The following is a 14,520-nucleotide window of genomic DNA, read 5'->3' as shown; positions in this document are numbered from 1 at the left end:
TTAAAAAATATTTTCTTCAGGCTGTCAAACGTGTGACATGAAGGATCCGTCTTTGTGTCAACGCGCAAAGCCCTTATGATGCTCTAAGAGAGAGAAGTCTTTGCCGGGGTCGATTCTGGATGACACAGGAAGCGTGTGCTAAAAAGCAGGACATTTTTTTGAATGTAGGAGGTCGTTGTCATACGAAGACAGAACGTATCTGCTCAGGAGATTTCCCTTGACGTCCTTGGTGTGTCTCAGGAATCCTTCAGCCAACCACTCAGCGGTTAAACAGTTACCTCGTTCTTACTGGCAGTGCGGTATGTGTGGTGATGGCCGGGAATGTACTGTAGGTGGTCCACCGTGTGTGTTCGTCGGGAGGCAAACGCCTGCCTCTTAGACGTGGTCGCTTGGTGGTTGACCGTCAGCGTGTTGTAGGAGTCGTTGAGGCATGCAGAGGCAGTGGGTTGAGAGTGCATCTTGGTCATCTTGTGGCGGTCCATGACTGGCGTGACGGGCATCAGCATGTCGGCGTGCGACATCGCCCGCGCCATCGCCTTCTCCCGAAACTTGTCGCGCCTCATCGCCGGGGACAGCAGGGGATCCTGGGAGTGGAGGCGGTCCGCCGACAGCAGCTGCTCGTCCGAGAGGTGGCGGCTGCTGCTGTACGCGGCGGCCGCCATGACGCCGTACGAAGATAAGCCGTAGTCCCCGCGGCGCGGCGTCCTGGGAGGGGACAGCACGTGGTCCTGGGACATGGCCCTCTGGACTCGGCGGGGACGCTGCCGCTGCTGCTGCTGCTGCTGCTGTTGCTGCTGCTGCTGATGCTGCTGCTGCTGATGCTGCTGGTGCTGATGCTGCGGGGGATCTGCATTCAGCTTCACCATGTGGGTCGGACCACGGCCGCCAAAGTCAGGATGGTGATGCTTCCTCATGTAGTACTCATCTACATCCTTATCACCTGAGGAGGAAGAAGACAAAGGTTATCAGGGGGAGACGACTGCCCTATCAAGACTGACGGCTTCACTATGAATGAATGCACTCGTGGATACTTGTACGATGTGAATTGCATTCTATTCTACAGAGTCCTACATTTCCGAGAAGGCCATCCAAGAACACTCGCAACCCTGCTGCATTCCAGAGAAATCTATACTTTTTATTCAGTATTCAGTGTCGTACACACTCGGGGAAGTCTTTTTGTCATAGTGGGGCATTAACACCACGACATATTTGAGTCATGAAACAGCACCTGGGCCCCATTTCAACTTTCACAAAATGCAAGTTGCAATTTGCAGCATGGAGATAATTCCCTCTCCTGCATATTTTTGACACATTTCAAAAATCAATACAACATTATTATTAGCGATACCATTTTTTCCTTCCTGATCGGCTGATGTGGAGTACTGATACAATACCATTGTGTTAAAACCAAATATATTTATATTAGTTTTGAATATCTATGATAAAATAATGATTTACCTTCACCCAATACAAATCTTTACGGCTAACATTACCTAGCTCTTCTCCAGCACTATCAAGGAACAAATAGAGTGCAGAGTGTTTAACCACTGGTGTGTAGTAAGAGTTTGCACATGTGCAGAACCGATCAGGCAGGATGTACGGATCGAGTAGCGGGTGACACATGTTGTTCCTGTGTAGCGTAAATGAGCTGATAAATGACATGATAACGAGATATCAGAATGCAGCAAAGACTGATCCAACATTTTATTCTGCATCGGAGGCATTTACAGTACTGGTGTCGTAGGCACTCTAAACATTACTGCAACCCGTGCATAAGCATGCAAGAGCCCTGCAGGACTTGCAAAGCTAATTGCAATTAACAAGCTCCAGTAATTTATGATGCCGCCACAATTTGAAATCTGCCTGTAAGCAGTGCTCACAAATCCCTTTTGTGAAACGGGCCCTTCGGACCACAAGGGCCACGAGGGATTGAAAAGCACGAGGGAGGAAACATTTGACAGGTTACGTTCCCGTTACGTCTGTCCTGCACTTTCTGGCTGCTGTTGCAGGGGATGAGGTGATTCAAACCGTTTTCAATTCTTATCGTTGTAGTTAAACCATCAGCAGACCCTCATCTGTGCAGCTGTCCTTCAGCGTCGAGAGGACTCAACACTTCATGTTGTGCCTCAACGGTCAACCAGTTGTTGACTTCCTCTGCCAGAAAGCAGCTCGGTCTCTCCGCTGGGCACTCCTAATTGTTAAGTCATTCACGGCTGGATTAACCACAGGCGGCAATCAGCTCTCGGCAGACTTTTATCTCCCTGTTTTTGGCAGCGCTGGCACGCAGGGGGACGCGACCACGGAGGCTCTGTGATTAACTGTTGCGGCTGAGGGGTTGTTACCTCTGCAGTGGTTCATTGTTGCAGAACACAGCGGTCGAATGGACGGTTTTTAGGTGCGCACCACGTCGCGGATGCTCGGCTCTCTGGGAGAGGTGGCATGCCTGGATGCAGAAGGTCACCCTATTGTCCGTCCATGAGGGGTTTCATGTCCACTGCTCTGTGCATTCCTAATGAAGAAGGCCCATCGTTGGGCCGTGGCGCTGTGTCTCCCGAGGGCTTGGTTTAGATGTGACATTATGGCAGAAAATGTCAACGAAACTCAACCAGAGGCTACAAGTATACAGACAATCGAGACGCCGTGGCCCGTTGATAGGTCAAACGCCAGTCAGCGGGAGAGATCTGTGGTGATTATACACTCAGATGTTGATGTGGTAGGACTGTATCATGTCCTGCTAGGATACGAAAAGACACCCAACATCTCAAATAAACAACCAAAACTCAGATAAGAAGAAATGAACAAAAACAACAAGGAGGTGGTCATGTCACACTGATGGCCTGCAGCTCTGACTCTTTTAACTAAGACACTGTTTTGGAACAATTTCCTGTTGCTTCGATATTCTGATATATTTCCAAAACACAAACATTTAGAGGGGGGGATCGTGTGCTAATCGCTGGGGACTGTTGCAGGTCAAAAAAGGACCAAAAATATGTCGAACGTTGACCAGGAACAGGAGAGAATATTATTGATTTCCTGGAAAACTTTTATTCTGTGCTAATAACGTTCGCTTCCCTTAATGGCAACTTTCCAGCAACTGCAAAACCGAAGCACCTGGAAATAATTTGTGAATGAAAAGGTATTTCTTTTAAACGGAGAAACTCAACAAACCAAGACATTTAGCGTCTGTATGGGACCGTACATCTGTACAACTCCATGACATCATCAGACCGTCAGAGCAACTGATGCAGTATAAAGAGCAGGAAAGACTGCGTCGGATGGATGGGTCAAACAAACACAGGACTCGAACTCAGGAGGCGGCTGTTCATGTCCTGTATGAAACTAAAATGTAACGTTATTTAAACCTTTGTATGATTCAATAACTTCTGTATAACGCAGTTATTTCACGTGAGAAACATAATTATGTTCACCCAAACCGCAATCTTTTAGGAGTTTTGTTGTGTGAGTAAACCTAGTCATGAAACTGTGCGTTTCCTGTGAACATGGAAGTTTATTTTGAAAAAGAACTGCATGCAAGGAGAATATGACAACATAGGGCCACCGATCAGGCGTCGGTATTTGACGGGTTACCATCAGCCAAAGGAACTTTAAGTCCTCCCTTATGTAACTTCACATAAGGGAGGACCTCCAATCGTGTTGATTTCTTTTGTAATTGAATGAGATGTTTGACCACTGCAGCTCGATATCTGGTGTCTTATGAACCCATGAGGGTTCGGCATGTTGTATGACACGAAAGTAAAGAAATCAATCAATTAATCACATTCAATCAGGAGAAATAAGGCCTCTCTAAAGAAAGACTTTGGCCACTAGTTGAGGAAAAGAAGGTTCCTCTGCTACCTGGAAGAGACTCTTCCTCTAGAACTGCCTTTTTCCGCCACTTGATTTAAGACCAGCTTTTTATACGAGCGTACACATGTTACACCGTTTACACTTTAAGTGACTGAAAAGATTAAAGAGGGGCGATGCATATTGCTCCAGCTCATCTCTGTGCCGATAAAATCCAGCACTTTACAATTAACATGATTGCGAGAGGCCCAAAGGTCCCGAGCGTGAGGCGGCGCTGCAAACACAGGAAACGGCTCACAGCGGCTAATTAAACCCCGGCTCCCACTCTGCTAGATTACATTCAATATAAACAGCATATTTATGTGTCAGCTATTGATCACAGAAGACTGTAATCATGTAATGCACTCACACTCGTGAAACTGGTGCAACATCACTTATAAAGTGATCTTTGGAGCGGTTTCAAGCGGTGAAATAAAGAAAAGGGGGAAATGCAGCAATTTCTTTGAATTGTTTTTTCTTTTTTTGGGAGGATTAAAGGTGGCTTGTTTGTTCTTAAACGGTGTTTTAATCCCTTTGAGGGTGGTTAAGGTGAAAGACGGCGGAGGCGGGCAGGATTCTGTGCAGGAGATGAGCGCGTTGCTTCAGAGCAGGCACACACACACACACACACACACACCGTTTGAAACAAACCATACTAATTTAATTTAGCCATCATCAGCTCCCCAGATGGTTTAATTAAAGTAATAACAAATTATATTGCTTTTAGTCCTGTTCCCAAAGACTTCACTCATGCTTAACCCCCCCCCTCCCTCTCATTTTTTCTTTTCCCCGAGTGGAAGTGCTTTGTTCAAGGGACGACTTCGCTTGCTTGTTTGACAAATTCTGCAGGGCTCCTGTCTCCAATTCGAAAAGCCTCTTTGCAGTTCAGCGTAATTCATCTCTGTGGTTTTTCTGTGTGTGTACAAGGCTCCAACGAGATAAGAGCAAAGCCCAGAGTTGATAAGGGGGAGAGAGAGGGAGAGAAAGAGAGAGCGAGAGAGAGAAGGCTAACGTATAAAAGACGAATGTTGAACGCGCTGAGGGGAGATTGCACCGAAGCATGTTTTTCTATGGCACAACCAAAGACACATTTAAATGGCTTTCTTTCAGCCGGTAACGTCTCTTAAGATTCAAGGACGGTGAATGGTGCATTCACGCGTGCTCCGTTCAACTGCGGAGCAAGTTGAAAATCTGCTATGCATTGAATTCATTCCCGCATAATGCTTTGAAGGAAAAGGTACGCTGTGGAAAACACCCTGCAGTGTTTTCACTGACGAATCACCGTGAACACAGAACGGCTTCTTCAGGCGAAAAGAGAAAGTTATTTTGAGAAAAGATTTTCTGTCAAATCAGTTGGATGCGATAACTCACGACACACCAGCAAGCATGCAGTGCGTTTCCACGGCCGTGCTGGAGTCTAAACGCCCGACACGTGACACATATTCAACGTCTGTTTACGCCAGCGCTTTCAAAAGAAGGTAAAAAGCTGCGAGAGGAGACGAGTTCAGCCGCAAACGCAACGTCATCTCGGATGCATGAAAAAGACATGTTCTCCAGCGGAGGATCTGAAGTGCGAGTCGTCAACTAAAAACACTCGTTTACAAAATATGTTTGCGCCTGTTGCTTTGAAAGGCTTGTTTTGAACCGCGTTTGTGAAACCCTCTAGAGCTCTGCATCAGTTTGAAGCAGAAGAGATAAATTCATCCACAATTCTGCTTTTCACAGTATCATCTGGAACATTCAGGTTAAATAAATGAGTTACACTATCTGCATTACATTTTTTACTCCATTATACTGAACTTAATGGGTATACAACAGCAAATCAGGCCGACTGCATCCGTTACCGATCTACAAACTTCACACATTTTAAATTGAACCCTAAATGCCCCAAAAAAACTAATTTAAAACCTTCTAAATCCTAATCTGCGCAAAAGGAGCATGACAAAAATAAGATACTTCATAAAATATTCTACAATATTTACTTTGATAGTTACTGCGTTAGCTACGATTCACTCACTTTTTAACAAACCAGAAAAACAAAACATGCAATACGTCAAACGTTGACGTTTCTGAATCCCCAAAACACGTTCATCATCAGCCTCGTGTCGCTCGTCGAGATGCACAATGACACATCGTTAACGTTGGTTCGGTTGAGAAAAGAAAAAAGACTTGGTCTCAGTTAGAAAAATGTTTATGTTAAAATAGTAACGTAACAACGGAATTACCGTAAAAAACGGACGACTGCTCAAAGCAGACTTTCTAAGGTAACATTACATAACAACGGTAAGTTTTTGTTGAGAAAACAGCGATCTCCTGAAAGTCCTGTTTAGCTTCACCCACTCCATGCTAAGATCATATGTAATGTCATGAAATCCTTCAAGTGGTCGGTCTGTTTTGCTTGTCATGCGCTCATCGGATCCTCGTTCGTATGGTATCTTACGAAACACTCACTCCTCATTTTTCGTGCGTTTTCCTATCAAAGCCAAAAACACGTTACATGCTTGCGGTCTTTTCAAAATAAACTTCCGTCCTCAGAGGAAACTCAACAAAAGTACTTGGTTAGGTTCAGGCAAAGATCGTCGCTTGGGTTAAAATAACTTAAGTTACGGAACAAAAACATCAACACTGACTTCTTGTTTCACGCCGGGACATCTATGGATTACGATGCAGTCTTTTTTCGTAGGTAAAGCTACGAACGCCAGATGAGACCGGCCTGTTCCACAGATGTCTCCAGACCGGCTCTGTCTGGTTGTTTGTTCTGTACCAGAGTTCATTTGACGGCTTTCCAACCAACCGCAACAAACCAGACTCAGACAGGTAAGTGACCCAAAGTCCACTTGAACCGCAACAAACAAAACCACTGGACGTGTGTAAACAACAGCGACCTCACTGGACATGCAGAGACAGATTCATACGTATCGTTTCATTTTGAATGCCATTATTTGTGATAGTCCATAGAACGCTTGCTGCTGTTTCAAACCAAGAGTTAGTTCTTTTCAACACTGAACACCATCAACTTAAATTGGAAAAGTCCAACCCATCAGGCAATACGCCACATTGAAAACACGTTCCATGAAGAATGTCAGTGACTCTGTCATGAATCGTATGTCTCATCTCACTGTACCCACTGTGAATGCTGTAAATGAATCGTATGTTATTGTTGCTGTCGCTGTTTTGTGAAGGAGGAAATGTATCTCAAGAGACTCGCTGGTTTGATCAAAGATGAGTCAGTAACAAGAAAATCCAGATCAACAACATGCGACCGATGAAGAACACTGGGCATGCTCTCAGGTTGCATCCGCGTCTTCATCCAGCCGAAAATGTCACAGCGAAGATAATGAACTGTAGCGTCGCTGAAACATGAACGCGCCATATTCAGCTGTTAATATGTCATAAAGAGACATTAGCAACATGACATGGGCTGCAGATGGAGCCAAATTACAGGCCGATTAGATGCCAGTCGATGGGCCGATATGAGTCGATGGGAGGCGAGTGGAGGCTCCGGCGCGCCGTCATGCATTTTAAGAAGTTAATTTGCATAAAAAGGTGAGAAGATGATCTGCATGACGAGCCGCCAAACATCTGGAGATGCTTATCATGATGCATGTCTCTGTAATGGACATTCAGATGTTTCTCATCAGGCCAGACGTGGAGAATGTGGCGACCCTTTAATGCGCAGGGGGCATGAAGGTGACGTCATTCTCTCTCTCTCTTTTTTTTGTGTGCATCAGGCAAAAACAAGGCGACGAAGGACGAATGAAGGACCACCTACTTAATGTGTGGAGAGAGGAGGAGTATTTACTTAAGTCAGACTTGAGGGCCAGCTCGTAGGAGGGCGGCAGATGGCTGAGGTTCTGGAAGGATCTGGACAGGGACAGGTTGTAGGGCTCCGTGGCCGAGGTCAGGATGTTGTTCATCCGCTGGGGTCGCTCTACAGGGGGGGGGGGGGGGACAGGGTGAGGAAGCGGTGCGGTGCAGTCAGAGAGATGGGTCACACACATGGGAGTCTCTAGAGGAGAGGAAAGGGAGGGAGGCCGAGAGCGAGCTGTGGATTGGAAAGACTGGTGCTGGAGGGCTTTGGCTTTTTGGGAAACAACGGCTTTGATTTCGACCCATTTGCTGCAGAATCAGCAACAGAGCGTCGGGTTATTAAAGCTACAGCTGCAGGTCGGGAGCCGCTTCACTTTATGAGAACTTTCTTGCACTGTTGTGTTTATTTGGTACAAACAGCCAATGCACTGATACAATAGACGCTGACCGTACATTATGTTCTGTGACTCATTTAAATCCTTAAAAAATAAGGAAATCTTGTTCTTTTTTTCTGTTACGCTGTGATTGGCCTTCGTTTGAGGGGCGGGACTTAACGAAGGGTCAATTGGCAATTGTGAATTTTCTATATTCCCACATCGATTTTGAACTGGTTACAGACACATTTTAGAAACTGGTGTTTCTTCTGGTGAGGAAATCTAAACCCCTTCATCCCGTGACTCCCGTTGCTTCACTCTTTGGGACGGCCAAGTGACTACTGTGTGAAAGGAGGACAGGGACACACAACACCGAGGAACATATGGTGCAGAGGGGAGACATCCACTGAGCGTGGCTTCGTAGGGAAGACAGAGCCGGTTAGGTGGAGTGAAAGAGGAAAAGATGATGTGTGGAGAAGAGAGTTTTGACATCGGACTAAAAGGTCATGGACTGTAATGTAGCACCGTGAATTGTTGTGACAGCAGCAACAAAAAAATACACAAGCACTCAAAAGAAAAAAGACAGAGTGCAGGAATGTTTGATCTCTACATGATATATGGAATAAAGAATACACATAAACACCGTGTGTATGTGTATCACTTACCGTGTCTCATTTGTCTGTGGGCTAACGAGTCCAAGTGAGAAAGAAAGGATCAAAAACAATCAACTTTGCACAGAATGTTTCAACCAAACCTCCCGCGCCGGAGGTTCAAAGCCCGGATTGCAAGAACGTTGCCACGAGGGCTAACACGAAGTCCAAAACTAGCAAAGTGTGGAATCATGCATAGCCGCTACGATCCCTCTTCAGGCGCTAAATAGACTTCAAAAGCGCTGTTTTATTTGGTGCTGTAAGTGCTTTTGAAACCCATTTACTCTGTGAACAAGGGCCGTGCTGTTTAAGAGGCAGACTGTGGACCATTAACGGTGGGAAGGTTGGTCGAAGGACTCAACGACACTGCGGCCTTTAGAATATCATGGAGGAAGATCTGTTTTTTAAACATATATACATATATACAAACATACACACATGCATGCATGCATACATACATGCATACATGTATGCATACATGCATGTATGTATACATGTATGTATGTATACATACATACATACATGCATGTATGCATGTATGTATGTATGCATACATGCATGTATGTATGTATGCATACATGCATGTATGCATGTATGTATGTATGTATGCATACATGCATGTATGTATGTATGCATGCATACATACATACATGTATGCATACATACATACATGCATGTATGCATGCATACATGCATGCATACATGTATACATGCATGCATGTATGCATGCATACATGCATGCATACATGTATACATGCATGCATGTATGCATGTATGCATGCATACATGCATACATGTATACATGCATGCATGTATGCATGTATGCATGCATACATGCATGCATGTATGCATGCATGTATGCATGTATGCATATAAGAAGTCCGGCCAGATTTCCTCTTTAATTCCACAGCGTTTTATTTCATCGGCCGTTTAGATGCGGGAGCACTCGATAACTCCACACTAAAGGCTGATCTCCCTTCACAGAAAATCACATTTAGAGAAATAGATGGGACGCAGTGACAGTAATTGAGTTTCCAATAACTGCAGCAAATCGTGCAGAAGATCCTTTGATTATCACACGTTGAGCTTTTCAACCCCCCCCCCCCCCCCTCCACGACTTTATCAGCTTCTCAGATTTTAATGTCCCTGTGAAAGATATACTTTTGTCCTTGAAATTGGAAAAAGAAAAGTCAATCACAGGGAGTGTTTGGCTCACTTTCCTTTCGAGACGGTTAATGAGGCAGATCATTTGGGAAAGTCAAGTCGGGTCAATCACCGCCACTTAAAGTGAGAGCAGCCTGGAACTTTACCTCAGCATTTAACAGCTGCAGCGAGGTGCGGTGGGTTGCTTTACTCTTCTGCATGCCTCCCACACCTATCGTTGCTACTTCAGTTCACACAGAGACGCTCTGCGCCGCATGTAAGGTCACCGCTCCAGGTAACGACTGTACTGCTTCACTGTGTTCTCTTACCCAGTTTCGGTGTGAGCGCGGTCAGGTCCAGGTGGCTGTGCTGATAGTCGTGGTGATGGTTTCCTATTGTAAGAAGAACAGAGAGTCAACGCCTCATTTCAGAACGATAGGTTCAGGTGGCAAGAAGAAAATCAGACATTTCACCAGACTATTGATGTTAACGGGTCAGTTCGAGCAACTTAAAATATATATATATTCTCCTTCTTGACCTTTATCTTAAAGGACGTCCCATTTCCAAAAGAAATGCATCTCAAGGAGTAAGGAGGCTTGCCAGATGAGCTAAACTCAGGATACACTCGTGCGTCCTTGGTGGAAGTATTTTTGGCACCTGTGACGTAAAAGAGAGGCTGTTGCCTCGACTCCTCTTTCCCTGTGCCTCTTCCTCGCCTCCTTGTTCGCGAGGAAAGGAATCGAAAATGTACAAACTGTAGAAAGAGAAAGGCCCTTACAATCCTGCACCTAACTTGTTTGACCTCATGTCTGCAGTCTGTAGATCCTTTACAGTGTAGACACAATCTAATTCAGAAACTCAAGATCAAAAGCAGTGAAGTGTATTCAACTAATAGTCGCCACTTCAACTCAGGCAGGCAGACGAGACATTCAGCGAACATCAATGTCAAGTCACACCGTTAACCCTTTATTTATCTCTTTTATCTCTTTTTATTTGCCAAAGTTATGTAAAATAAATGGTGTCTTTTCTCTTCCGTGAAACACTTTCAAATGTTTGCTGAATCTTCCTGCAGTCAGAGGCGTTTAAAAGAAAATGAAGGCAATGAGACTTCGGGCGACCAGCTGGGCCCAGCGTTGGTACGTAACCGTGTTCGTGGACCGTAGAAGCTGACGGAGCATTACGAGGAGAGAGAAAGGAAAAGGTGTTTGGATGTCAGCGGGTCACGCATGTTTCCAAAACAATGTGACCGAGGTTTAATTCAGTCAAGGAGACGGTCAACAGTCCTCTGTAGCTCCGTCCCCGCGCTGACCACGCATGTCATCCACAGCCATCCACATCCATCCACAGCCTGCGGGAGCCGTTTGTTGTTCAGTGTCTTGCTCAAGGACACATCGACGTGGACTGTGATTGAACGAGCGCTCCACCAGTGAGCACAGTTGATGGGTGGTGCATTGAGTGCCATGATAAAAAGACCTTTTCTGCAGCTGTATAGAACCCTTTTTAAAATGTTTCTGACAAATGTTGCCCTCCTGTTCGGCTGTTCCGTCCAGTTCGGTCAGTGTTTGCTCCCCCCCCCCAGATATGAGAGCTTTGATTTGTTGAGAGCGTCTCGGGTGAGCGGTGAACCGTCACGGCTCAGTTGTGGGACTGCGAGTGTTTCTTCATTTGACAGAATCCACAGAGTACCGCGGCTTCGCCCCGGATGATTGCTCACGGCCTCTTTATCCGGTGACACGGAGGCAGCTACTCCTCCCGGTGATCCATCTTCGGATGTAAGCGAGTCATTTGACGCTGCGCTAATATGGTTGCGGGTTGTTTGAGTGGTGAAAGAACAAAGCAACATCACCCGAGACCTCCATCACCGAGCAGCTATGGGAGTTTGAATAATTTCAGAGGGGGAAAATATTGCCTTTATTCAATTACGCTTTGTGTTTCTGAACAGCGGAGCAAACAAAACACGGATATGTGATAGTTGTGCCTTATTTGCATTTAAATATGATCATTTATCATCCTGTGAGAGAGCTAAAGATGATAACACGTCACTGATAGCTCAAACCTACACATACGAGCGCTTTAGAAAGCTCTCGACTGACTACGGGGGGCTTGTGTGCTGCCTTTGTTGAAGATCAGTGCCTGTGTTTCAATGATAAAGCTTCCCCCGGCGGGTGGATGTGACATTTCTGACATATGTTATTTGACTTTTGCTGAGATCTAAAGCCAGTGTAAAGATAAATCCTACAGTGTTAAATGTGGTGTTGGGATTTTGTGCCAATCTCCACTGAAATTGATATTCAGTTCAGGAAACAGGAGGAAGGTGAAGACTTGGGTAGCTGTGTACCGTGATTATAAAACCAGGCTGTGGTCCGTCCTCCCAGCAGCTGTCCAATCACACAGGTCTGATCAACGGACCAATTACAGCGCTAAAGAAAGCTCAGCTAAATTACTCTGCTGTGAAATTAAAGCACTTTTTGCACCAAATAAATAACATCCTTTTACTATCTGTGTAATTGCAGAAACTCCTTTCTGTCTTTCTTTCTTTCTTTTTTATTCACAGCTGAGAAACGGACGGATAAATTCCACACATTAAGATGCACAGCGAGTGTTTAACCAAGGGTCAAGAGTTCATCACCCTGCAAGGATTTTTCTTTTCTCCGAGATAATCTCCGGCTCAGGCTTCACACGTGTGCGATCCGATTATCATGTGAGGGATCTGACTCTTATTGCTGCTATTGTGCAGCAACTCTGCCCGGAAACAGAGCACACATTGCATTACTTTGTCGGTGAGGGAGGGGCGGATATCACGGTGAAGTCTGGTCCCAGCAGTCGCCAGATGAAGTGAACAATCACACAGAAGCAGTCGGACGGAACACATTCACAGCAGACGCAGTTATTTCTGCTTGTTTTAGGCGTCTTCACACATTTATCGCTCCATTTGCACTTTTCTACAAATACGTGACGTGTGCAGATATTCTGTCACACATTTAAAATACGTGCAGATATGGAAAGAAGTATGTGAACACTAAACGATTACAGCCGTTGTTTAACGTGCCCTTCCAGATGTTTGAACCGGGCTGCAGGGGTTTGCTCCCATTCAGCCAAGAGAGCGTCAGTGAGGTCCAGCGCTGATGTTGGGTGATCAGGTCCAGCTCACAGTTCATCCCAGAGGGGTTGAGCTCAGGGCTCCGTACAGGCCAGGCAATCTCAGGCTGGGAAAAACATGTCTTTTTCACAGATTTGAGAGAGTTTTCACCTTTATTGGGTGGTTGGCAGTAGAGAGGCACACAGGGACAGGGGATAGAGGAATGACATGCAGCAACCAGGGGAAACTGTGTCTCTAAGGACCTGACTGTGCACAGAAACTTTGTCAACTATTGGCACAAAGTTTGAAGCCAACTGTGGTCAAACTAAGACAGTATGCTGTATCTTTGAGATATGACATGCTGACCTGATTAATCCACATTTGCAGTGAGTATTAGTGGCAGCAGAACTGTGTGTGTGGGATTAAGTTAAAATGAACTACAGTGTGTGTGTTCATGGGGATGAACGAACAACACTCACTGATGTCTTTTTAATTGTTCTTCGACAACAATGGAGTTTGGTCTTTTCATGGGATTTGTTGACAATAATTATTAAAGTCTTTTGTCCGTTTTAAATATCCAAGTGCAATAAGAACGTCGCCAGCCATCTTTAAATAATGTCACGAACGAGTGAAATACTCTCATCATTGTGCAGCACCACACTGAATGTAATGAGTTCCTCATTTTCTTTCCAGAGGCTGAAAAAGGTTCAAACTGTTGCTGCCGCAATAAAAGCTGTCAGAGAAAAGTCCTCCTCTCGACATCCGTTTCATCATTCACACTGAGGCGTAGACGTGTCCGACTCCGCCGGACACAGAGCTCAGCGCTGTGCGAGGTGTGTGGAGGAGGATTCAGCACAGAATGCAGCAGCGCTCACTGCCGGTGGAGTGTGTCACATGGATTGGCTGCAGAACGCCGGCGGCTCTTCTGTCACAAATGAATTGAACGCTTCCAGGTTCCAGCGGGTGGACAGAGGGGGACCCCGCTGTGACCCAGATCCATTCTAAACGGCTCGCTCTGGGGGAAGCTGATGGACAGACGCAGGCTCCGGGGAGAGGGAGAGAGAGAGCGAGAGAGAGCGAGAGCGAGAGCGAGAGCGAGAGCGAGAGCGAGAGCGAGAGCGAGAGAGAGAGCGAGAGAGAGAGAGGACTTCTCCCTCTGATGGAGAAATTTACATCTGAAGCACCAGAATCTGAAGAGGTCAATCAAAACTCTTGCGTCCTGTTTCTTTGACTTCCCTCTGTTGTCCTGTGTCTCACCTGTGTTGGCTTTGTGTCGTCAGCCTTGCTCTGTTCCCTTGGGTCTTTCTCAATTCCTGATTTTGTGCCTCCTTGAGTCCTTTCCTCGCCTCGCGTCTTAGTCCCGCCCATGGGAGATGCGAGCGGAGGAGGCGAGGAAGAGACGAGAGGAGTCGAGGCAACAGGCCAAATCCTCGGACCGTCGTTCTAAAGCGACGTCAACTAAATGTGCTGCGTGGCACAGCTGACCATTGGTCTACAAGTCCTACAACACAAGAAGGAACAGTTACATGTGTAGTGTCCAGTCGGGGTTGAGATCATTACAGCCGTGTGTCACGTGCTTAAAACACTTCCTCAAAGGACACACCGGTGTTTCCTTGCTCAT

At 45.8% G+C, this 14,520-nt stretch overlaps 1 protein-coding gene across 1 annotated transcript in view; it reads right to left on the bottom strand.

The window, feature by feature from the left end:
* Positions 1-266: 266 nt before the first annotated feature.
* The window catches only part of LOC306787538 (shisa family member 6), a gene marked incomplete at both ends in the record, with an annotated part of 58,872 nt that continues 44,618 nt past the window's right edge, over positions 267-14,520 (bottom strand). The window contains 4 exons of the mRNA XM_079282707.1: positions 267-940; positions 7,646-7,774; positions 8,693-8,713; positions 10,150-10,212. Of these exons, the coding sequence (XP_079138833.1) occupies positions 267-940; positions 7,646-7,774; positions 8,693-8,713; positions 10,150-10,212 (887 nt within the window). The remainder of the gene's footprint in view (positions 941-7,645; positions 7,775-8,692; positions 8,714-10,149; positions 10,213-14,520) is intronic.

Source organism: Melanostigma gelatinosum (assembly GCF_949748355.1).
Source record: "Melanostigma gelatinosum genome assembly, chromosome: 13".
NCBI lineage: Eukaryota > Metazoa > Chordata > Actinopteri > Perciformes > Zoarcidae > Melanostigma > Melanostigma gelatinosum.
The sequence above is the reverse complement of the archived record's forward strand: the minus strand, read 5'-3'. Positions and strand labels throughout refer to the sequence as shown.